This window comes from Neovison vison, chromosome 1 (genome assembly GCF_020171115.1).
Source record: "Neovison vison isolate M4711 chromosome 1, ASM_NN_V1, whole genome shotgun sequence".
NCBI lineage: Eukaryota > Metazoa > Chordata > Mammalia > Carnivora > Mustelidae > Neogale > Neogale vison.
Window position 1 is genome coordinate 249,143,149 of NC_058091.1, and position 27,166 is coordinate 249,170,314.

The 27,166-nt window shown below is 37.8% G+C and overlaps 1 protein-coding gene across 1 annotated transcript in view; it reads right to left on the reverse strand.

Moving 5' to 3' along the window:
- The window catches only part of SLC27A6 (solute carrier family 27 member 6), a 67,221-nt gene that overhangs the window by 38,963 nt on the left and 1,092 nt on the right, over positions 1-27,166 (reverse strand). Inside the window, exon 2 of the mRNA XM_044228343.1 lies at positions 16,091-16,294. Within this exon, the coding sequence (XP_044084278.1) occupies positions 16,091-16,294 (204 nt within the window). The remainder of the gene's footprint in view (positions 1-16,090; positions 16,295-27,166) is intronic.

The following is a 27,166-nucleotide window of genomic DNA, read 5'->3' on the forward strand; positions in this document are numbered from 1 at the left end:
AATGGGACCTGTATAACTACCTCCTTTCCAAAAGTGCCTCTGTACAACATACAAGGACACCCCAGAGATCCATCCACCCGTGGATGTGAATGTGGGTGAAGTGGACCCCAGAGGAGGTGGCAGATTAGGGGAGGTGGTGCTAGGGCCATGACCTTTCTGGCAGAAAAGGTCAAGGGTGAAGGCAGTGAGTGGGTGAGTGATGAATTTGCCTGGTCCTGTGGGCTGCTGAGTCTAGCACCAGTTGCTCTCTCTGAGAAGAGACCACAGTGATTAAGGGGAGGGAAGGGTAAGTGAAATAGGCAGACAAAGAGAGGTAAAGGAAAGTGACTCCTATTATCTACCGCAGGACTCAAGAGAATCAACCGTAGACCTCTGGGACCTCCCCCTCCACTTGCACTTGAGGATTCCCTTGGTCGCCGTGCTTAACCCCTCCCACCTCAACCACCTCTCGGCCTTTTTGTGTGTGTTTTGAGCAGGAGTAGAGAAATCAAGAATTGGTGCTATAGCGCCACCTTCTGGAAAACAAAAGGTGGGCTCCTAACTACCAAGGTGTTCAACTATTGGTATCAAAGTAAACAAAACCTTGCCTGGGGGCACCTGGCTGGCTTAGCTGGTGGAGCCTGAGACTCTGAATCTCCAGGTTGTGACTAAGAGCCCGAGGCTGGGTGTAGAGATTACTTAAAAATAAAATCTTTAAAAAAAATAATCCCCCCAAACCGGGATGCCTGGTTGGTTCAGTTGGTTAAGCATCTGCCTTGGCCTCTGTCTAGGATCTAGTCCCTCATCATGCTCCATCCTTGGGGAGGAGCCTGCTTCTCCCTCTGCCTGCTGCCCCCCTTGCTTGTACTCTTACTTTCTCTCTCTGATAAATAAATAAAATCTTAAAAACAAAAACAAAAAACCTTGCCTAAATAAGGTTTATTTCCTGCTTCAAATATGGTGGCAGAGGCACTTTTCATCAAACATCATGAAAAATCACGGTAACAGAGTATAACAGAAAATGACAATTTTTCCATGAACCAAACCAAAGATATGGAATACTGCAATCTAACTGATAACAGAATTTAAAATAGTTATTATGAAGATATTCAATGAGCTACAAGAAAACTCAGAAAGACAATATGATAATCTCAGAGCTAAAATTAATGAGCAGGAGTACTTTACCAAAGAGACTGAAATTGTGAAAAAGAATCAAATTCTCAAACTGAAGAACTCAAGAAATGGTATGAAAAAATGTATTAGGCAAGCAGTGGAAATAGACCAGATTATATGGAAGACAGAATAACTAGGTTGGAACAGAGAAATACAGAAGTGACTCAAGTATATGAGGAGAGAAAACTAAGGTTTTTAACAAGTGAAGAAAAACCTATGAGAATTATCTGATTCTATGAGAAAAGCCCATATAAGAATAATGGGTAGCCCAGAAAGAGATGAGAGGGAGAAGAGGGCAGAGGGACTATTTATTTATTTATTTATTTATTTTGAAGATTTTATTTATTTATTTGACAGACAGAGATCACAAGCAGAGAGGCAGGCAGAGAGAGAGGGGAGGAAGCAGGCTCCCCGCTGAGCAGAGAGCCTGATGAGGGGCTCGATCCCAGGACCCTGGGATCATGACTCAAACTGAAGGCAGAGGCTTTAACCCACTGAACCATCCAGGTGCCCCCAGAGGGACTATTTAAAGAAATAATAGCTGAGAACGTCCTTTACCTGGGGAAGGAATATACAAGCTCTTGAAGCTAATAGCACACCTTACTATTTCGATGCACAAAGACTTTTCCCAAGACACATTATACTAAAACTCTAAAAAATCGATGATAATGAAAGACTTTTAAAGGAAGCCAAGGGAAAAAAGACAGTACCCTGCAATGGCACCCCCATTACACTATCAGCAAATTTCTCAGCAGAAACTCTATAGGGAAGGAGAGAATGGAATGACATATTCAGAATATTGGAAGATAAAAACTGCCAGTCATGAATAATCCATTTGGCAAAGTTATACTTCAGATATGAAGCAGACATAAAGGCTCTGCCAAACAAACAAAAGTTGAGGGAGTTCACCACCATGAGACCTGACTTACATAAAATGTTGAAAAGAGCTCTTTGAGGGGGCGCCTGGGTGGCTCAGTGGGTTAAAGCCTCCGCCTTCGGCTCAGGTCATGATCCCAGGGTTCTGGGATCAAGCCCCGCGTCGGGCTCTCTGCTCCGCAGGGAACCTGCTTTCTCCCCTCTCTCTCTGCCTGCCTCTCTGCCTACTTGTGATTTCTCTCTGTCAAATAAATAAAATCTTAAAAAAAAAAAAAAAGAGCTCTTTGAGCTGAAACAAAAGGGCAAAAGTACACAGAATTCTGATTAAGTTGATCAGCAGTCAGAATTGGAATACTGTAACTCTTTTATAGAATAGTATAATAAACTCTTAACTATAACATAGAGGATAAAGGAAAATTGTTTTAAAAATAACTATCTACTATAACTTGGTAATAAAATCACAGCATATATAGAGATAATTTGTGATGTGAAAAATATAAGAGAGTATAAAGATGGAACATTTGTAGATGGATGAAGATTAATTGCTTCAGCAGAAAAAAAGAATTATTTTATCTAGGAGACATTTATGTAATGCTTGGTAACCACAAAGCAAAAATCTAGAGCAGGGACCTTATACATAAAAAAGAGCAAGACTGAGCAAATCAACATGCAAAACCACCAACTTACAAAAGTAGACATAAACATAAAAGGAAAGAAAAAGAAATAAAAGAGACACAAAATAACCAAAAGGTAAAAGATAAATGACAGCAGTAAATCCTTGCATTATCAATAATGTAAATGGTTTGTACTCACCAGTCAAAAAGCACAGAGTGGCTGCATGGATTTAAAATTAAAAAGGCCCAATTATATGCTCTGAATCATTTCAGCTCTGAAGACACTAATAAGTTCCTAACGAAAGGATACAAGTTGATATTCCAAGCAAATGGAAATGAAAAGAAGGCAGGCATAGCCATTTATCTCACAAAATAGACTTCAAGCCAAATGGGTAGTAAGAGAAAGAAGGTCATTATAAAATGATAAGGGGTCAGTACCTCAAGAAAATACAGTGATCATAAATTGATAATGTTCTTAACACCTGAGCACAGATGTTAAATGTATTGAGCAATTTAACAATGTATTTAACAGGTGTTAAATGTATTAAGCAATTAATAACAGGTCTTAAGGAAGAAATACATGACAGTACAATAATTGTAGGGTACTTTGCACTTGACCTTAGTCAAAAAGCTGATAAGCTCTTGTAGGGAACCTCAGTACCCTACCACCAACAATGGGTAGATCATTCAGTAAGAAAATCAACAAGGAAACAATGGAATTGAACATTTTTTTAAAAATGGACCTAATACACATGTACAGGACAGTCCATCCAACAGCAGCAGATTACACATTCTTCTCAAATGCACATGGAAAAATCTCCAGGGTAGATCATGCCGTAAGTCACAAAACAGATCTTAGCAAATTTAGGAAGACTGAAATCATACCATCTTCTCTGAACACAATGGTATAATACTGGAAATCAGAAACAAGAGGAAAGTAAGATCTACAAATTGTGGAAGTTAAATAACACACTTCTAAGAAGCCATTTGGTCAAAGAAGAAATCAAAAGGGAAATTAAAAATTATGTCAAAACAAAAGAAACTGAAAACACTACATCCCAAATATTGTGTAATACAGCAACAGCAGTTCTAAGAGGAAAGTTTATAGCTACAAATGCCTACATTAAGAAGTTAGAAAGATCTCAAACAACCTAACTTTGCACCTTCAGTAAATAGAAAAAGAAGAAAAAGTTAAGCTCAAAGTTAGCAGAAGAAGGAAATAATAAGGATCAGAGCAGAAATTATGAAATACAGACCAGATAAACAAGACAAAGGATCAACAAAACTAAAAGCTGGTTCTCTAAAAAAGATCAACAAAATTGGCAAACTTTCAGCTAAACTAACTGAAGAGAGAAGGCTCGAATAAATAAAATCAGAAATGAAAGAGAAGACATAACTGACGTTAAAAAGTAAAAACAATCATGAGAACTAAAGTGAAGAATTATATGGCAACAAATTATATAACCTAGAAGAAATGGATATGTTGCTAGAAGCACATAATGTACCAAGACTCAATCAGGAAGAAATAGAAAATCCAATAATGAGTAAAAAGAATGAATTAAAAAACAAAAACAAAAAAACACCAACTCCCAAAACGGAAATCTCTGGGACCAGATAAGATACTTCACCAGAGAATTCTACCAGGCAACCGAAGAATTGACACAAATCTTCCTCAAGCTCTTCCAAAATATTGAAGAGGAAGAAACACTTTCAAACTCATTCTACAAAATCAGCATTACTTTGATACTAAAACTAGATAAAAATACAAGACCAAATATATAAACCAATATCCCTAATGAAAACAGATGCAAAAATTCTCAATGACATATTAGCAAACCAAATTCTAGAACATATTAAAAGTATAATACACCATGACCAAGGGGGATTTATCCCTGGGATGCAAGGATGGTTCAACATATGTGAATCAATAAATGTAATACATCACACATCAATAAAGGAAAGAGATAAATCAGATGATCATTTCAACAGACATAGAAAAAAAGCATCTGACTATACAATATTGTCTTATGATAAAAATCTTCAACAAACTGTGTATTGATGGAATATACCTCAACAAAATAAAGATCATGTATGACAGACCCACAGTTGACATTATATTCAATGGAGAGAAACTGAAACATTTCTTCTAAGATGAGGAACAAGGCCAGGACATCCACTCTCATCACTCCTATTCAACACATTACTGGAAGTCCTAGCTAGAGCAATTAGGCAAGACAAAGAAAAAAAATTTATCTCAAATAGGAAAGAAAGAAGTAAAATTGTCTTCATTTGCTGGTGATATGATTTAATAGAAAATCCCAAATAATTAGTCAAAAGACTATGGGAGTTAACAATTGCAGTGAAGTGTTAAGACATAAAATCAATATAGAGAAATCAATTGTATTCCTTTATACTAATGATGGATCAATTAGGAAAAAAAAGAAAGAAAACCATCCCATTCACAATAGTATCAAAAATAATAAAATCCTTAGGAATAAATTTACTCAAGAAAATGAAACATACATGGAATGAAAACTATAAAACTTTGCTAAAAGAAATGAAGAAAACATAAAAAGAAAGACATCCCACGTTCATGTACTGAAAGAATCAGTATTATTAAAATGACCATACCTCCCAAAGCTATCTACAGATTCAAAGCAATCACCATTAAAATACCAAAGGAATTCTTCACAGAAATATAGGAAACAATCCCCCAAATTTGGAGGAACCACAAAACACCCCAAAGAGCCAAAGTAATCCTGAGAAAAAAAGAACAAAGGCAGAGGTATCAGGCTTCTGAATTTCAAACTATACTACAAAGCCATAGTGATAAAAACAGTATGATACTCACAAAAAAATAGACACGTCTACTAATAAAACATAATGGAGAGTCCATACTTAAACCCGGGCATATATGGTCAATTAGTATTTGACAAAGGGGCCAAGAATACCTACTGCAGAAAATATCTTCAACAAATGGTGCTGGGAATGCTAAAGAAATATATATAGAATCATGAAATTGGACCTCTATTTCACACCACAAAAAAATTTAACTTGACATGGATCAAGGACCTAGACATAATACCTAATACAATTAAACTCATAAAAGAAAACATATGGAAGAAGGTCACTGATACTGGTCTTGGCAATATTTTTTAATACAATACAAAAATCATTAGTGATAAAAGAAAATTTAACAAATAGGATTACATCAAACTCAAAAGCTTCTGCACAGCAAAAGAAACAGCCAAATAAAAAGACAACCTATAGAATGGGAGAAAATTTCTTCAAACTATATATTAGATAAGAGGTTAGCATTCAAAATCTATAAAGAAGTAAGTCAACACAGTAACAGAAAAAAATCCAATTAAAAGTTGGATCCAATTAAAAATTAAAAACAGGGCAGGAGAATTAAATAGACATTACTCTGAACTGCACATCAAAATGTCCAACAGACACATGAAATGATGTTCAATATCACTAATCACAAGGGAAATGCAAATTGAAACCACAGTGAGATAACACCTCACACTTATTAAAATGGCTACCATCAAGAAGACAAGAGACAACCGATGCTGGCAAGGATGCAATAAAAACAGAATATTTATACATTGCTGGTAGGAATATAAATTGATCTAACCACTATAGAAAACAAAATGGAGGTTTTCAAAAAATTAAAAATAAATTAACCATATGATCCAATTCTACTTCTGTATATATATCCAAAGGAAATGAAAATGAGATTTCAACAAGATGTCTGCACCCCATGTTTATTATAGCATTATTCACAATAGCAAGATATGGGAACAAGTCCATCAATGGAGAAAAAAGATGTATACATATACACAGTGGAATATTTTCCAGCCATTCAAAAGGAAGATACCCTCCCATTTGTTTTTATTTTACATTTTTAGATATATTCCCATTTGTGACAGCATGGATGAACTGTGAACGATGCTTGAAGTGATGCTTGATCTTCCAACTGAGATTTGACTCACACTGATCTTTCTATGTCCCAACATATATCTCACTCAGACAACGAGCTCTACCTGTTCCATACTAAATTCCAATTTTGCTCTGGTAGGCCTTCTCCGGTTTCATCCTCTATTCAGCAGTTCGTAGTAATCAAAATTACTTACACGTGGCTCAGTCAATGGGGGCACCATCTTACTAGTAGTAGGTTATCATTAGCTCTGATTTAACATATTCAGTGATAAGAGCCAAAATTTTCATAGGTTTGTTTTTATTTTAAAGAAGTTCTTTTTTTGTTTTAAAGATTTTATTTATCCATTTGACAGACAGAGATCACAAGTAGGCAGAGAGGCAGGCAGAGAGAGGAGGAAGCAGGCTCCCTGCTGAGCAGAGAGCCCAATGCGGGATTCGATTCCAGGACCCTGGACCACAACCTGAGCCGAAGGCAGAGGCTTTAACCCACTGAGCCACCCAGGTGCCCCTTATAGGGTTTTTGGTCACAGCGGCACCTAGAACTATGAACCACATGTTTTAGTGTCTCCTAGACACTAACCCAGGTGAACCTCAAATCCACCTTGTTGTTGTACCTGCCCTGACATTTACTGACCAGCTTTGTGTTGCATTTCTACTAAACTGGAAGACAACTGATCTCATATGCAAAGACTGGCATTATCTTGCCTTTATCCTAGCTAAAATTTATTAATTTTTTTTTTTCAAAAGAAGTCTCTCTGGCTCTTCCTGACAGGTTGGCATCTTACAACATGGAAGTGTCTAGTCATCCGCAAGCACAGGGAATCTGTCCACATTTTCTCATCACAGCCACGTATAAAGATTTTGGGTGAGCCTATCTCCATCCTTGGTCTTGATAATTTAATGCCTTTCTCTTCTTTATCCAGAGGTTCAAGTTTTTATGAGTTTTCTGCTTCTAAGAAGTTCCCACCCATGGTTCTTCAGTCACTATATTCCCTACTTCCCATGCTGTTTCTGATCTCATGGAAACCCAACTTTAAAATAATTTTTCAATTAGGGTATGACCAAAAAAAAAAAAAATGATACTTTATCTAGTTGTTTTCCATCTGTATGTTTATGTCACTCCTTCAAAGCACTTTAGTAAACTAATTAATGATATTTCCTTTCCTAATTTGGTTAGCTTTAAGTGATAATGAACTCATTAATTTATTATAAACCATCCAAAGTACTCAGTTAGATTTGGGGGCAGGGTGCAGAGGGACAAGGAGAGAGAGAATCTTAAATAAGCTTCACACCAGCATGAAGCCAGACACAGAGCTCAAGCTCAGGACCCTGAGATCATGATCTGCCTGAGCTGAAATCAAGACTCGGTTGCTTAACTGACTGAACCACTCGGGTACCCCATCCCCTAGATTTTTTTGATAAAAGAGATAACAGGTTTGAGATTGTCCAAGAAATTAAAGTGATCAAAGGTTGATGGAGATTAAAGTTGGAAAGAAGAAAAAGGAGAATAAAGTTTGTTAAAAGTGCATTTTAGCATCCCCCTTTGAAGAGTCAGAAAGCACATTAACATTTTAAAGCCCTTGCAGAGTCCAGCAATACAAAAACTTTGGTATTTTTGTTAATGGTGTCTCTCAAACTTACGTGGTCATAAAGCCGTATATATATACATAATTTTATTTTATACACACACACACACACACACACACACTTTATCTTATTTCTTTTTTTTTTTTTTTTTTAGGTATACTCCACACCCATTGAGGGCTTTAACTCACAACGCTGAGATCAAGATGTGGTATCAAGTCAGATGCTCCACCGACTAAGCAACCCAGGCATCCCACCCCTTTTTAATGTTTATTTCACTTCTTTAAACATGTGAAGGGACCTAACATAGAACACACTTTGAGAAATGCTCTGAAGTCCTTTGCTCTTCTAATCTTCTACAAATCCTTGGCATTGGAAGTCCTCAGAGGTCCAGGAGGAGGTCCAGGCATAAAGGCAGGAGGGAGGTATATCCCGTGAGTTGGGGATTAGGAGGGTGAAGGAGGAAGAGATAATGTCAAGAGAAATCTAATCCAGAGGAAGGAATAAATAATTTGGGGAATTCTGGGATAGTTTTGGAAAAATGAAAAATTCTGTAAGGTTAAGGAAAAGGAGAGATGAAGGAAAGAAAGATTGAGATGGTAAAAGCACCTGGCTTCCAGGAAAAGCTTAGTGGGTAGTGAGCTAGTTTTCCTCCTCCCTCTCCTTCTAGGAACAGTTGAACCCATGGCTGCTCTGTCCAGGCTTAAACAGTTTTCCTAAATATTCTTAAGGGTACCTAACTAAGACCAGTGAATAATAATAGAATTAGAATTTGGCAGAAAGTACACATACTTAGACCCTCAATACAAAAAGAATGGATTTATAGATTAAATCAATAAAATTTCAGAAGAGCAGATGGACAGCCGTGATGACTGACACAGACCCAACAAGCTGACACCTGAGAGGAGCCGTGAAGAAAGCTGATCCCCACCCCCCACCCTACCCCCCACCCCCGCCAGCAGAGCTCTAGAAAGGCTTAGAAATTTGATGAACAGGTACCCTATAGAATGGATGATAAGTATGGAACTACAAACAAGGAGCTTTAAGGAAGTTCTATTTAAGAAACAATGAGGTCAAGGTTATAGAAAAGGGTATCTATATAATGCTCACCCCTTGTTCATCAAGAAAACCTTCTAGGTCAAAGAGACAGGAATGCCATCAAAACTCATGTCAGCCTTTTTCTTATTCAGACACACTCTATGTTTGTTCAGATGTAGGAACATAATATTTTGGTGATCCTGAGTAAACAGGGCTTAGCATCAGTAAGAATGGCTAGGGAATGTTCACTATCAGCCCAAGGGTTTTCTTAGAGTCTGCTGAAAGGCCTCACGAGAGAACTCTCTCCCTCCATTGCTCACTTTTTCAAAGCCTCACTTTCTACATCACTTCCTAACATACACCAATACCCTCTTCATTATCAACATCAGAAGACTTTGCTGTATGAGAATCAAATGACTTTTCTGACATTAAATGGCATACTAATATAAATGATCATATTTATTACTATTATAATCAATTCAGGTTAAGGTTTTAAGTTGCAAAACACCAGTCTGTATTAGAGATTCTTTTCATAAAAAAAGTCAATCAAATCTTTAATGAGGCTGCATCATGGTTTTGTTACACTCTTCAATAGCATTATTTTAAAAAATCAAGGCATCTACTGTATGACCAATTCTGCACACGGCTTTGTTTTGCTCTCCATAAGAGGACCCCAGGTTGCCTAGGACTTTAAGCTATAAGAAGATGACATTTGTATCACTCTCCTTTTTTTTTGGATGACCTATACTTCTTTTTTTCCTCTTTATATTATTATGTTCACTTTCCCTGTGTAAGCTCATTCACAAAATAATTTTGGAAGAATGTCAATAAATGCTTTTGGTATTTATTCTAAAATTCAGAAAACAGAACAAATTATAGCCCAGATTACTTCTGCCATACTGGTAGAAGTTATGAGATTTATTCTCTGGAAAAGATGAGCCTCAGGAAACATGAGGAAGAAGAAATATTGAGCAAACAAAGGGAATGAGAGAAAGTCTGCTTATTCCTCCAGCCCCTACATTTGACTCATTTTGAGCTTCTTGTCTGAGGAATCTGAACCATTTGCAAGTCAAAACCGAAAGATGCTGGCAGTCATGAATCCCCCAAGAAAATGTCTTGGATGATGAAATCAATCAGTCCACAAATCCTACTCATGCACACACAGCTTCTAGCCAGGATCTGTTTTGGGGGGTTTCGTGTGTGTTTCAGTGTCTGCACTTTAAATATGAACTGACAGCCAAAGGTCATGAGTTATTTAAAGAAATCCTCTAGGATAAAGGATAGAGACCAAAATAAACCAAAAGATAAGAGGTTGTTGGCAAAAAAAGAGACAAGGTGAAGAAATATTTTCAAAAAAATTATCACTAATATTCTGAGAGATACAACATAACAAATAATCAGTAATACAAAAATAGCCTGCTACACAAAGAGGCATTTTCAGAGAACAGAGGTTTAAAAGATAAATCACTAAGAAAGTAGATGAAAAATAAGGAAGGACAATGGGATAGAAAAGATTAGAAAATTAATAACTCAGTCCAGGAGGGCCAATCTTTAAAAAGTTTGAGTTTCAAAGACAAAAGAATGAACAACAAACAAATACAATAGGAGGGGCTGTATAGAAAGAACAACAATAAAAAAGGAAAAAGAAGGGGTTGTAGAACTTTTTTCAATTTCCAAATATCTAGAATTGCAAGATATGAGTTTCCAGACTGAAAAGGCCTACAAATTTCCCAATAAAATGGATAAATAAGACTAGTCCCAGTACAAGTCATCACCAGATTAGAGACTACTGAAAACTCCCAGAAGGTTAAAAAATTTCCCCCAAAGAAAGAGAAAAATAACACCAGCTAGCATGTAAAGGGTAAGAAATCAGAAAGAAAACAATGTCTCACTGTGTGGAAATCAGAAAACAGTGTGATGTCCTTACAGCCAGGGATAAAAATTGTGTTTAACCTAGAATGCTACACAAACAAGGATAAAGGTATTTCCAGATGTGAGGACTTAGAGATTTTACCTCCTTAATACTCTTCTTTTTTTAAAAGACTTATTTATTTTAAAGAAACAGAGAGAGAAAGAGCAAGCACGAGAGACTGCCTGATGCAAGCATGGGGAGGGGCAGAAGGAGAGAGGGGGAATCTCCAGCAGAGCCCTGCTAAGCATGGAACCTGCCATGGGGTTTGATCTCCTGACCCTGAGATCATGACCTGAGCCAAAACCAACAGTCCGATGCTCAACCGACTGAGCCACCCAAGAGCTCCCCTCTTAAATATTCTTTAGGAGGCAGCTACTGAAATCAGTACAGTGATAAAATAAAAAGTAAACTGGGGCACCTGGGTGGCTCAGTAGGTTAAGCCTCTGCCTTCAGCTCAGGTCACCATCTCAGGGTCCTGGGATTGAGCTGTGCATCGTCCTCTCTGCTCAGCAGGGAGCCTGCTTCAACCTCTCTCTGCCTGTCTCTCTGCCTACTCGTGATATCTGTCAAATAAATCAATAAAAATCTTTTTTTAAGAAAATGAAAAGTAAACTGAGGAAACTAATTTAGAATCTAGAAATTCGGGGATCAAGAAAAAGAAAAGAACTGAAGTAAATTCCCAACACAATGGTAAAAAAAAGTACAGCCAGAGTGTGAGGGCTTGAGACTGAAATCACAGAGAAGCTCCAGGCAAAAGGTGGCCAAGAACAAAGGCATGACAACATACAGACGATCTTTATCAATACCAAAGGTGAAAAAGAGGAAAGTAGGAACAAGCAAGAAGTGCATAGAAAATTAAGGAAGCAAGGAAACAAATAAAAATAATGGTCAATCCCAAGTTGGGGGGGATTTTTACATGGAAGGCCTAACAGTGTTTACTAAGTTATGATAAGTGATACCAATCCAGTCAAAATTCACAATATTAGTGTGACATTGGGGAAAGAATGTGTCTCCACCAGAGAGAAAGAAATGAATGGAGAGAGAGAGTGGTTGGTGAGAGAAGACAAATCCTCATTTCCAGCATGGAAAATCAGTAGATACTCTTCAGTAAGCATCTACTAAGTATCAGTAAGATACCTCTTTTATGCAAAGAAATGGAAGTGATTCTAAAAATAAAGAGCTAAAAATATTGACTGTAGTTGGTTTGGAGAAGGAGAAATGGGGAAGGAAGTTATAAGTGTACTTCTCTCTAAAATTTCTAAAAGTATTAGAATTTATCTCTGAGCTATATAACTTTAACATAAATATAAAATAAAATAAAAATCAGTAGTGCCTTTGCTTTTGACCTGTTATGTAAACGCATAGAACAATCTGGTTTCAATCTGGGAAAATGAAAGCTGTTACTAGTGGCTCTGGCTTATTGTCTCTCCCCCTCCTTTTTTTTTTTTTTTGCTAGAGAGAGCAAGTATTTGCAAGCTAGCGGGGGTTGGGGGGGTGGGGGAAAAGGGAGAGAGAATCTTAAGCAGGCTCCATGCTCAGTGCAGAGCCTGATGAGGGGCTCAAACTCATGACCTTGTGATCATGGCCTGAGCCAGAATCAAGAGTTCAATGTCAACTAACTGATTCCCCAGGCAACACCACCCTCCACCCCAGCCTGTTCTCTTTGGGCCTTGGGATGGGGGAAGTGGTATAGAATGTTTGGAAGACCAATCACTTTCTATTTTTCACAAGAAAACAGCCATACAGATAAATTGATTAAGTACCTTCAGTTGAAAGTTTTCAAAGCATTTCTGAAATTTCACTGTCTCTTTCAAAGTCCAAAGTCAGACTGAATGTATCCTGACAACCTGAGACACATGAGCACTTTCCAGTTCGTTTATCAAAGCTGTTCTAGACATCAAAACTATAGTCTACTCTCCAGTCTAAAAGAGATCATTGTTAGCATCTAAGGAGTAAATAAAAGAGAGACAGACACAGACACATAGAAAGAGAAAAGAAAACTTTACTTATGCAATAGTAGTTTGCTTACAATACCACCAGTGCTTAGGAAACAAGTTAACAGAATATTTTTCCTTGCTCTAATTCAAACCTCTGATCATCTTCACACTAATGACAAAAGCTTATTTAGCCTATCATAAATGCCATTCACCTTTTCTTTTTCTTTCTTTTTAAGATTTTATTTATTTGACAGAGAGAGATCACAAGTGGGCAGAGAGGCAAGCAGAGAGTGAGGGGAGAAAGCAGGCTCCCTGCAGAGCAGAGAGCCTGACTTGGGACTCGATCTCAGGACTCCGAGATCATGATCTGAGCTAAAGGCAGAGGCTTAACCCATTGAGCCACTGAGGTGCCCCCCATTCACCTTTTCCTAAGAGTCAATTAGGTTTAACATTTCTTTTGAATTCTAAGGCGGTTTTATTATTCTTTTTATTTTTTGGGTGTTATGATTTTTTTACCTACAAAAAGGGAGGGGGAGATGTTTAGTTACTTGATTCTATTTTCTATCTTCTCCTAACTCCCCACTGCTTTGAAGACTTCCTGTTTGTCACACATTCTAATCTCCCTAAGGAAAAGTAGGAGAGCCTGCTCCCCATGCTTAAGCTACAGCTATAGCTGGATTGTGTTTAGGATTTAAGATGGCACATAAGAACACAGAAGGCTAAGCTCTATTACAAAGCTGTCATCATCAAGACAGCATGGTACTGGCACAAAAACAGACACATAGATCAATGGAACAGAATAGAGAGCCCAGAAATAGACCCTCAACTCTATGGTCAACTAATCTTCGACAAAGCAAGAAAGAATGTCCAATGGAAAAAAGACAGCCTCTTCAATAAATGGTGTTGGGAAAATTGGACAGCCACATGCAGAAAAATGAAATTGGACCATTTCCTTACACCACACACAAAAATAGACTCAAAATGGATGAAGGACCTCAATGTGAGAAAGGAATCCATCAAAATCCTTGAGGAGAACACAGGCAGCAACCTCTTCGACCTCAGCCGCAGCAACATCTTCCTAGGAACATCGCCAAAGGCAAGGGAACAGGGCAAAAATGAACTATTGGGATTTCATCAAGATCAAAAGCTTTTGCACAGCAGAGGAAACAGTTAACAAAATCAAAAGACAACTGACAGAATGGGAGAAGATATTTGCAAACGACATATCAGATAAAGGACTAGTGTCCAAAATCTATAAAGAACTTAGCAAACTCAATACCCAAAGAACAAATAATCCAATCAAGAAATGGGCAGAGGACATGAACAGACATTTCTGCAAAGAAGAGATCCAGATGGCCAACAGACACATGAAAAAGTGCTCCATATCACTCAGCATCAGGGAAATACAAATCAAAACCACAATGAGATATCACCTCACACCAGTCAGAATGGCTAAAATCAACCAGTCAGGAAATGACAGATGTTGGCGAGGATGCGGAGAAAGGGGAACCCTCCTACACTGTTGGTGGGAATGCAAGCTGGTGCAACCACTCCGGAAAACAGCATGGAGGTTCCTCAAAATGTTGAAAATAGAACTGCCCTATGACCCAGCAATTGCACTACTGGGTATTTACCCTAAAGATACAAACGTAGTGATCTGAAGGGGCACGTGCACCCGAATGTTTATAGCAGCAATGTCCACAATAGCCAAACTATGGAAAGAACCTAGATGTCCATCAACAGATGAATGGATCAAGAAGATGTGGTATATATACACAATAGAATACTATGCAGCCATCAAAAGAAATGAAATCTTGCCATTTGCGACAACATGGATGGAACTAGAGCATATCATGCTCAGCGAAATAAGTTAAGCGGAGAAAGACAACTATCATATGATCTCCCTGATATGAGGAAGTGGTGATGCAACATGGGGGCTTAAGTGGGTAGGAGAAGAATCCGTGAAACAAGATGGGATTGGGAGGGAGACAAACCATAAGTGACTCTTTTTTTTTTTTTTTTAAAGATTTTATTTATTTATTTGACAGAGAGAAATCACAAGTAGGCAGAGAGGCAGGCAGAGAGAGAGAGAGGGAAGCAGGCTCCCTGCTGAGCAGAGAGCCCGATGCGGGACTCGATCCCAGGACTCCGAGATCATGACCTGAGCCGAAGGCAGCGGCTTAACCCACTGAGCCACCCAGGCGCCCCCCATAAGTGACTCTTAATCTCACAAAACAAACTGAGGGTTGCTGGGGGGAGGGGGGTTGCCGAAGGGGGTGGGGTTATGGACATTGGGGAGGGTATGTGCTTTGGTGAGTGCTGTGAAGTGTGTAAACCTGGCGATTCACAGACCTATACCCCTGGGGATAAAAATATATGTTTATAAAAAATTAAAAAAAGAACACAGAAGGCTATTTTAACTTTTTTTTCTTTTTTTGACAGAGAGAAATCACAAGTAAGCAAAGAGGTAGGTGGGGTGGTGGGGGCAAGCTCCCCGCTGAGCAGAAAGCCCGATGCCGGGCTCAATTCCAGGACCCTGGGATCATGACCTGAGCTGAAGGCAGAGGCTTGAACCCACGAGCCACCCAGGTGCCCCCATAAGGCTATTTTAAAGTAGACTGATAAATTTTTTGATCCAGGAAGATAATTCAAAACTACATAAACGAATCTCCTCATTTTATGTATCAGGAATCTTAAGGAATAAAGAAGCTAATAGGTATCTTGCCAATAAGCTGGGCAAATTTCACACTCAGAGCAACTGGGCTGGATCAAGGTCTTCATTCATTTCAAGGTCTTTGATGACACTTGAAGAAAATCTTTCTAAATGAGACAATGGCCAAGTGAACATGGTAACTTGCCAAGTCATAGTGAGAGCAAATTCATCTAAGTTTGAGAGTTCTAAGATCTAAGAACCTTGGGACCTCTTGAATGCATGCTTTCTCAGAGTTTTGGTGAGTACCCATGACGGCAATTCCTGTTGCTTTGCAAATATGATGCACTCTTTTTAATTCTCGAGAAGAAATGGATCCTACCTGTAGTTCCGGATGTAAAAATATAAAGATGAGGAGACTTGAGACTTGAAGCCACATGGTAGCTGCGGGGCACGGGCCTGTCAGATGCCGTGCTTAGTTTTTCTTTGAGTGAAGTTATGCCCTGTGGAACAGAATCGCTCATCCCCCAAATGGTGATACCTTCTGGGAGGCTTGGAAGGATTTCTTCTACAGTTTCAAGCAGATCTAAAAACAGAGGTTAAGGAAGAGAGAAATAAAACATAAATCTCAAATCATTAACTTGTGTTTTCTTTGCTGGAACATGGATAAATGTCACTATCATGCTGACTTTATCTTCATTGGGATAATTAATATCATAGCCATTTTATGATTCTGATTCAACAGGACCAACTAAAAGGGAAATCTGGTTACCACCTGATGTAATAAATGCAAAGAGGCTGATTCAAATAAAATTCTGGAGACACCATTGTTCAGATTATGATTTTTTTTCTAATTTTTAAATGAAACTCTATTTTTATATTTTGCTTTAAATCTACACTCAGGATACCACAATAAACATTTTCATTGAAATAGATCTCGGTAGCTCATTATTCTCCAAAGCCATCTATCACTGTATCACTGATTAATTCTACTATAACGCAATACATTCAGGAAACTCTGCTGACCCCTCTGGAGTCCTAATATCATGGTTTAGACACTGTTTCAGAGTCAAAAGTTAAGTGAGGAAATTTAAAGATACCCTTTTCTCTAGATCAGGTTATCCAAAGGTGAAAGTCTTTGAAAGCAAAAGGATGAAATGAATGCCTTCTATAACAGGCAACAAGGTCCGCAGGGCCTGGCAAGGTGGGAGCAGATTGAAGAGAGCACAACCACCATCCGCAGCAGTGTGAGATCCAAGAGCCCCCTAGAGACAACAGCAAGCAAAAAGGAAAGCAAGAAGTAGAAAAGCCTGAAATGCGGGTGTCTTCAGGCCTGAAGAACTTGAGAATCTCACCTCACAAGACCAAAGGTCTGGGCTGCAATTCAGATTTCAGAAAGGAAAAAAAGGATACCTCTCCCAGAAAGTCTCTACTGTACAGAAAACAAAAGAGTACCTGGAGAGGAGAGGCTATGTTGCATTGATTTGGGAGACTGAACCCAAACTTTTTCATTTGGCCATTAATGTAGAAGAAAACCTTATTTACTCAGGAGGAGCTGGTAGAGAAGAAGAGAGGCAGAAGATGGGCATGAGTCCCTGAGGAGGAAATATTTATTAAGGTATCCAGCACTCTGTAGGATATAAAAAAAGCAGAGCCTCATCATTCCCAGAGTCTTTTGTGTAAGCCAATGAGGCCTCATAGTTTTTGCTAGAGTAGAGACACAGTTATTCACAGTCTCAAAATACCTTTAAAATTTAACACTCCCCTATTTTAATATGGATCTCTATCACAGAAGTTTGACTTTATATTCCACAAAGGTGCTCCAGTTTCAGTGTGGTATTCCTATAAAATGTCGTATTTGTCTAAGTTATAAGGGATTTCTGAGCATTACCTTACTTATCTTAAAATCCAGCTTAACATCCTTAGAAATACTAAGCGGTAATACCCCACTGGATTTTGGAATTAATGCAAGGAATGCCAGAGATTACCAGCCACTGCCAAAAGTTAAGAAGAGGCAAAGGAAAACTTTTTCCTAAATCCTTTAGAGGAGTGTGGCCCAAAAGACACTTTTATTTTGGACTTCTAGCCCCCAGAATGGTGAGGGTATAAATTTCTTTTGTTTTACACAACCCAGTTTACAGGAGTTTATTATAGCATCCCTGGAAAATTAATACACCAAGTCATAAGTTGGTGGACAGAACTGTTATTATAACCTGTGGCTAATTATCCCTAAAATCTATATATTACCTAATAAAAGAAATAAATTATGAAAAATGTTATTAAATTTAAAATATACCCTGGTTAAAAGCTCAAGTACATATAAATATGAACTTTTCCATCCAAGCAATTATATTTTTTTCTAAATTTTTTTTCATTTATTTATTTTTAGCATAATAGTATCATCATTTTTTTCACCACACCCAGTGCTCCATGCAATCCGTGCCCTCTATAATACCCACCACCTGGTACCCGACCTCCTACCCCCCGCCACTTCAAACCCCTCAGATTTTTTTTCAGAGTCCATAGTCTCTCATGATTCACCTCCCCTTCCAATTTACCCAACCCCCTTCTCTCTAACTCCCCATGTCCTCCATACTTTTTTTTTTCTAAATTTTTATCCAAACTTCAAGAATACTTACAAGATATATTCTGCTTTGAAGCTGAACTCAATGTCCTGCATTAAACATTTTTTCTGGAAATGGAAATCAGTATCTGGCAAGCTCAAAAGGCCATCTGTCAGCCATTATTTAGTTCTACTATAATTTAACACATTTGAGAAGGACTCATGACTTAGTTCCTCAAAATCTATAATCCAGACTGATCATGAAGAAACAACAAGAGAAACACGTCAAATTAGACCAAGTAGTTCCCAAATAAAACAACTAAGGAAACACAGAAAATGATAAGGAGTTCATATGCAGGGGGTAGGGAGGCAGACTGGGACTTGAACTTCTTTGAATTTTTATTTCTGTCACAAATCCACATAAAATAAACTATAAGAGTCCAGAGTTCCACTGGGTTTGTACAGCATGCTGCTAGCTATAGATTGCTTCAGTAAGAAGTGAAAAATCACAGGAAATGATGGGGGAAGAACAAGCCACAAATGAAAAAACAGGACAAACAAATGATCAAGACTTTCTGTTTTCTTTTGTGTTGTCATTGTTTTTGACAGGTTGGCGGGGTGGGGGAGGGGCAGAGGCAGAATGAGAGAGAGAATCTTAAGCAGGCTCCTCACCCAGCTCAGAGCCCAAACCAGGGCCCAACCTCACAACTCTGAGATCAAGGACATGAGCCTAAATCAAGAGTCAGATGCTTAACCCACTGAGCCAACCAGGCACCCCTAATCTTGTTTTAATGTCTCTTTCTGGCAATTTGAATGTATAAGTACAAGTCTCTGAACTGACTCATTTCATTATCTTCCTTTCAAGTTTCTTGTCTGGAATTGAAAATTTACAACAAAAACTTAAAATGTTCATAATGATATGTATGTCTAAGTAGTCAAAAAAAAAAAGTGCAGAGAAAGTTATAATGTAATTAATTGTGGCTCCAAATCTTTTTTTGGAATTGTAGAGTCTATAAGGAAACACTCAATTTTTACAATGAGTGATGAGTTTTAGAAGAAAAAGGAAGTGAGCAGATTCCTAAGAATTAGAGGAAATACAATTTAGTTCCCTTCATAGGTTAAAATTTAATTGACTTGACTCAGCTGACACATTCAGAATTCTGCAGAATTTCATTAAATTATTTCTTCAGTAGTCATAGGTAATGTGGTTGAGGATAATGAAAACTGAAATAAAAACTTGGAAAGTCTTGTAGAGGATTAAAAAAATGAAGATTTATTTATCACTGTCAATCTTCCTTAACAAAACGAAAAAGTTCAGTATCATTTTGAAAGTAAATTCTGAATAGTAAGTCCTGACACAAAATAGCACACTTTCAATACCTAGAGGACACTTGGCTGTGGTTTCAGGAAGATTTAATCTTCAGTGAAGGGTACTACCATCAAAACTTGTCAAACTGTGAGCACCTCAAATAAATGTTGTGTGTTCTATTCCACACCTCTGCTCAGGGCACCTGGCGCCCACAGGCAGTGGGTGAGGGATAGAGATCTGGTTATGGAATTGAGCCCTGCCCATGAGATCTCCTGAAAAGGCAGGTCATGACAGAAAACTGTTGTAAGAAAATAAGACACCTGAATATTCTATGATCCTGAACAAAGTCTACCTCAAAGGACAAGGTTGTAATGTAGAAGGCTTTAACCACAATAGGGTCCTTTTAAGAAACACCTTTTTATTTCTCATATACACAAGGCACTTCATTAGGTAGCACTGCAAGCATCAGCATCAAAACAGGTAAATTAGAGGGCTGCCCAAGTGGCTCAATCAGGTAAGCATCTGATTTCAGCTCAGGTCATCATCTCGGGGGCCTGGGATGGAGTCCCAGATTGGCTCCCCACCATGCTGGGTGTCTGCTTCTCCCTCTTCCACTCCCTCTGCCCATACCCCACTCTCTCTTTCTCAAATAAATAAATAAATTCTTTAAAAAAAAAAAAGGTAAATTATGATCTCCACTTATGATCCTCCAGCACTTTTTGTACCAATTAATTTGTTTCTACATCATCTTATCTCTTATTCACATTACTGAAAACACAATGAGTAAAATCTAACATATCTCTCTACTATGCCATTTAGTATGAATCATGTTATTCAGCCTACATTAAAAACTTTTAAAGTTATCTTATTTTACAATGCTTTCAAAGGAATTGCTTGTAGCTCTTAATACATTGGCAAACACTGAAACTTTTAGGCGTGAAGACAACTTACATGGAATTCAGGGACAAACGGTTACCTTGAACTTTCCACATTCCAAAGCAATAATCACACAGAATCCAAAATGAAACTGTAGATCTCATTTCATGCTTATAAATATCATCCTACTACTTAGAGAAGCTCAGCAAGTTTGACATAGAAAGCATGGGCAAGCTCTGGTTTCTAACAAAACTGATGCTTAAGTAAGCAACGTCCTAAGGCAATTCATAACAGGTTAGAAACACACCTCACCATGAAAAATGTGCCAGCTATTCTGACAAATATTAGTTTATTAATAATCATTATAACCCTAGGAAGTCCACAGAAGCACAAGTCTTGTAATTGTGATAACATATTCTTCCCTGAAATGATTTTATTAGCTGCCCTGAATATATGTACATACGTTTGTAAGTGGGCTTATGTGTTTTCACTCTCAGCTGTTTTGAGAGACAGAGAGCATATATATTATGGGTAAAATTGTGTAAGAAAGTAAAAGGCAGAACACTTCATTTGATTTTATTTCTAGCTCATCTCCCACTGCCAGTGAATAATTATTATCCAAATGGGACCACACCACAATGATGTATTTGGCTTGTTATTTTTCAATGGCAAAGTAGTAAAAACCAGTAAATGCACAGAAAGGCTTTCCAGACACAGACTAATCAGCAAGTAAACTATAAATTGGGAAAAGGCAATTCCAAGGTAGTATGTCTACAAGATTCATACACCATCAGAGTTATTTTCCACATTCCTTTTTGGTTATAAATGGAAGAATCCTCCTTTTCTTGGCCAGAGAAGAGCTAACCATCTGGCTCCTAACTTGTCTGACACCATTCCAGCCCTAGCTGCTGAAGGTTGGGAAGCAGATATGGCCTCAATGCTACGGGGCAGGACAGAACAGCTGCTTAAAACGAGTCTGCCTAAGTCACATGTCATGTGCCTGGATCTGCCTCCCAAAGGCCTTCTGCAGACAGCAAAGGCAGACACTCTTACTCTGCATATACGTCTCTGCTTCCATGTAATTAAAATAATTATGGCAACCAAGTATTAAATATATACTATGGTCCAGGCACTTTGTTCTGTTCTTTATGTTTAATTCACACAAGACCCACTGATACCCATTGATTATCTGCTATGTGTTACCAGCCAGTTAATGGCAGAGTTAGGGTTCAAGCCTATGTTTGTCTGACTCCAAGATGTATATTTCTCCCACTTAACACTGCCACTTCTCTGAGCAGGTACAATCTCCTTTTAAATAGTTTTTGCTCCTGCCAGCATTCAAACATCTTTCCCTTACAGTGAACACATATTCAGCAGATACTGTAAATAAGAACCCCAGTGAACCCATGATCAGACAAGAAAAAAACCCTAAGTGTATCAGTGCTTAGAACACTGTCTTTTCTAGCGAGGGAACCTTCCTATTGAAATGAGCCTTTTCTTTTGGAATGGAGGTCATCTTTGACTGATCTGAGTCTAAAATGGAAAATAAAAATGCAAAACAGCCATTCATTCTACTAAATGTAAGTAAAAATATAAAAATGTCCTAAAAATGAATATAGATAGATGTGCAGTTATCACAACACCTAGATTAAATAATAAAAGTTTACAGGAGCCATGCTTCTTATCTATCTGAATACATACACTTTTTCTATAAAACTTAAAGAGTCTTTATTTTTCCTCTAACCCTTCCTCTTGGTTTTTAAAAAGCAGATGCCTTTATGGCTGAAAGTTATTTGAAGAATTACAGTGCCTTGATCCTTAACTGGAACATCTGCCCTGCACAGTCTGAACACAACGTTTCAGGAAAACTAACAGGGTAAATCTACCTGCATTACTGTAAGTTATTAGAGCCTTTTTTTGTGAGCAGGAACACAAAACCTTTGCAAACATGTTGATACTACTGAATCCAAAGTAAAAGATTTCAGGGCAATATTAATATATATTTTTTAGTTACCCACTTAGAATAATTTGTGTATATTAAGATAGCAGAGAGTACAAAATACATACATGCAACTAAATCTGAAACTTTGGGGATGCTTAGTGTATCTAAGGAACTTCTTACTTTTGGGGAGTCATGATTCTAACAATTAGCAACATTTATATAAAATAACACAACAAAGAAATTCCACTGACACATCTACTATCAAAATCAATTACCAAGTGGACAGTGGTGGGACAATGTATTAGCAAACATAACAGCAAAAGTAAATAAGTTACTGAATGTCCATATGTATTTTTCATGAGGTCATTCATTCATCCTGGCAATATGTATTTGTTGAGCATCTCCTTTGTGCTAAGCTTTGAGAATTTATCAGTGAACAAGACAAACTTCTTTCTACTCAAAGAGCTTACTTACATCCCGGTTCCAGGCCTCCTCCTCAGAGTCCACACTAGAACTTTACCATATCAGTGGGTCACCGTGAAGAACCATACTACACCTGAGGTGAGAGTTAGTGGAGAAGATACTGAAAGCAAGTAGGTGGATAGACGGAACGCTAGAGACAGGGTAGGAAAGGCGGTGGGGAAGGAAAGGATGAGGAAAGGAGAGGAAACAATGGCGATGGGGGAAAGAGCACAAGCAGGAGGACAAAAACAAAGGCGTACCCAGCAGGCTTTCACATCAGAAATGCTAGTTCCAATCTGTACATTGCTTCTTCTACATGTGTGAGCTCTAGGAGATGGCTTGCCTGCTTTAAGCCATGCTTCCGCTCCCTTTAAAATGAGGCTATGGCTGTGATGTGGCTCACATAGGACAATATATATATATAAACAATCTGTAACTCATAAAGTACTTTAGAAATAGAAGATATTATTATTATTGTTAACATTATTATTGCTAGATAGATCAAAGATTATAATTGCATAGACTTTTTAAAGTGATATACAAGCATGATAAACATTTTCCTGTTTATTCTAAGTAAAGAGAAAAGCATATAGAGGTAGATGATGATCTTGGCCACAGCCACTAACAGTAACAATAACAGTTGAAATACTGGGAGGAAAGGATTAGGTTTAACTAACACTATTTAATTTTGAGTAAGCACTGAAATTTTCCAGGGAAATCTGAAATGCCATTTGATACATCTTCAAAACCATGTTATACAGATAAGAAACCTTCTGGCAAGTACTTTTGAACCTTCAGACTATGACAGAAAGGAATAAGAGCTGTAAAAACATTTAATTTTTTCTAGTTATCTGTATGTGAAAAATCTGGTGTCTGTATATTGCCAACTTTTATTTTACTATTTCTATATAACTGGAATGTATATTTTTTCATAGTTATATGAAAAGGGGGCTGACAGCCTCAGAAACAATTAGGCTATATTATATAGTATAGCACAGTCTTGTATCAGAGATCAGTTTTTGAATCTTTGCTCTGCAAACTAAGTTGTGTTAAACTAGACATCCTCAGTGAACTTCTTTCCCTCTGCTGCCAATAGCTCTGTACCTGCCTCTCAGAAGCAATGAGAGTATCTTTACATAATCAGCCTTGAGTAAAGGGCAACTGTTAATATTTTTGTTAATGACAGTAACAATTTGGTAGATGAACTGATATATTTTGCTTTGACTTATTCCTTTTTTTTAAAGATTTTATTTATTTATTTGACAGAGAGAAAGAACACAAGTAGGCAGAGTGGCAGGCAGAGAAAGAGGGAGAAGTAGGCTCCCCACTGAGCAGGGAGCCCAATGGGGCTCGATCCCAGGACCCCAGGATCATGACCTGAGCTGAAAACAGCCACTTAACCGACTGAGCCACCCAGGTGCCTCTGCTTTGACTTATTCCTGAAGACAGAATTATAAAACATTATTTGGCTCAGCTTGAAATCCCCTTGATTTCAGTTCAGTTCATGATCTCAGGGTCCTGAGATGGAGCCTGGTTTTGGGCTCCACACTCAGCAGGGAGTCTGCTTGAGATTCTCTCCCTCTACCCCTCCCCTCTGCTCACTCTGTCCCTCACTCTAAGTAAATAAATAAGTAAATACAATTAAAAAAAAAAGACATTATCTGGCCTGCCTACAAAACCTGTTTGAAGCCAGTTCTATACAACTTCTGGAAAGTAAAATGTTGTTAAAATATACCAAAGTAAGGTGTTCGAGGTCCTATGCCAAACTATTTACTAGCATTTTTTATAGCTAACTAACTTATAGCTATCTAATTAGATTGTATCAGCAAAATTCAAGTAAGCTTCCTTATTAAAAGCCTAAGATGACTTTATAATAATAATAACAGCAATTATTTCAATTCACTGCAGCCCCAGTTAGTACATACAAGCCACTCAGCCAGTCATTTTACAAAAGCTACATCATTTAATCTCAAAATTACATTGTGAAGTAGATTGGTATTGTCACCATTTTACAACAAAGTAAAATGAGACCCAGGGCACCTGATGACCTTTTCCTCAATGACACAGTTAAGAAATGGTAGACCATATATGAAATACAAATCTGTCTGGTTTATCTCCATCTAAACCCTCTGACTCATTTCTTTCTTAATGCATTTTCCCTGGGGATATAATGGTTTAATGACACATTTCCTTTAGAAACATTCCACGAGAAGCTAAGACCTCTAAAATTTAAAGCTCTAAAAACTGTATGTATATGTTTTTCAATAATTTGACTCAAGATGCCAAGAATACACTATATTGGGCTAAGAGCTTCAAATACAGAAAAGTTCCCTTGATAAGCCACATCTTACCAAAAAAAGAAAACAACAACAACAACAACAACAAAAAAAAACCCACAAAGCCAAAACACACAACAACCTAGGAAGTACATAACACACAATTGTCTCATCTTCGAAAAACATACATAATTTATATATTCTAAAGTATCCTAAAGTATGCTAAAAATCTATTAATAAGATTGAAGGTTGATTTCTCTACCTATCTATTACTAAGCAGGTTGACTAAATGGTTTTGGCTTCAAACTCCAGCATCTCAAATAAACTCACCGTTGGTATGAAAGTTAAAAACAAAGAGACAACACAATTTAGCTATTAGCAAGCAAAACTTTCACACAAGTAGAACTGCAAAATTAATTGGTCCTAATTAGGCAACCACTCAGTCAAGAGCAAAGTTTGTTCTTTGCTGAGAGGTAACCAGCCCTATTTACTCTGAGAGGAATCCCTCAGGAGGCTGGCTATAGGATGTTTTTCAGGTTGGCTTCAATAACATGGCCACCAAAATCTTTTTAGGGATAACCTGGCCCTCTTAGTTTGCTCTTGTAAAAGGAATTTGTGGCTTCATCAATTTTTAGCACAACCTGATTTGAATTTGCTCTAGAAATTGCTATCTAAATTAGATTGAGCAATAAAATGTTAGATTATATCCAGAAATGAACAATATTTTTTCCTGCTGCACTCACATTTATCACTTGCTCCTGTTCCCCATGATGTCAAAATCCTATTTGATTCGTTTATCCTACTTACTGTTACAGTTCAGAGGAAGTTCATCCCACTAGTTAACCTCTTTCCAAGATGAGGGATTGGATTTCAGTCTTGGAGGATATGACTATTAAATGGGGGGTGGGGGGAAAGGAACAAAAAATAGGCAAGAGAGACTAGTCAGCTTCTCCACTCCTTTAGATTAAACCAGATAAAATCAGTGCTTGAGAGCAAACATTTTGCTGCATTCTCAGGTCACAAGTTGAGCTGGAAGGACAAGGGGAACGAGCAGAAATGAAAAATCTTGAAAATCTAACCTTTGTACTATATATCACCTAACCCAATATTGTGTGATATGCAAGAGTTATATAATAAAGGTTACCCATAAAGTTCTACACTTTAGAGACTGCTAATGTATAAATGTAGATAATTTTTCCTCAATGCTCTATAAATCTAAAAACTCATTCTCAGGTGTTAGTGTGTACCTATGAGTATAAAATACTTAAGAACTTTCACTAAGGCCCTTGCTGTTGAGCCTCCTTATCCTCCTATCCACCTGCCTATTCTCATGCAAGAAAAATATGCACAAATCCAACAGATTATACCAAATAAGTATCGCAGGTCATAATTCAAGTCCACTTGGTTGTGGGACCCATCTTCCTAGGTTCTTTCCTAATTTGATATTCAAACAAAACTTTCTCTTTGTAGTTTTGTGTCAATATGCATATCCAAAGCCTAACTCCAAGATAGGAGGGAGAAGACTAGAACCTACTCAAGGTTAAAAAAAAAAAAAAAAAAAAAAAAAAGAAGGCGCGTCTAGGGTGAGAGAGTCAGCCAAGAGCCCGCCCACTGGCTGGGAGATGAAAACCTAACCTTGCTAGGCAAATCCTAGCTTGCAAGCTGTGCAAAGTAAGAGCAGACATGAAGATAAGAATTCACGCAATTCAGATTAAACATATTTGTTCTTCAACTGTAGTCAATCTTGAGAGTGTTACTCCTAGAGGCAGGCAGGTATTCCACCATAAAATCAAGATATATATTCTACTTGTCACATAATTTGGTCAGATAGGACAAAATTAAAAACTTATTAAGTTCTTGTATTCAACTGAAGGCATCAATAACAGTAACACCGCCTCCCTCTCCCAAAGCAGTAAGAAGCAGAGAATTCAGAAAAGTTTTTGAACTTGTCTTGGTATTATCTACAAGAGAGTGAGTGATGGAAACTGAAGAGGGGAAATTAAACCGCCAGTCACAGAACTGTAAAAACT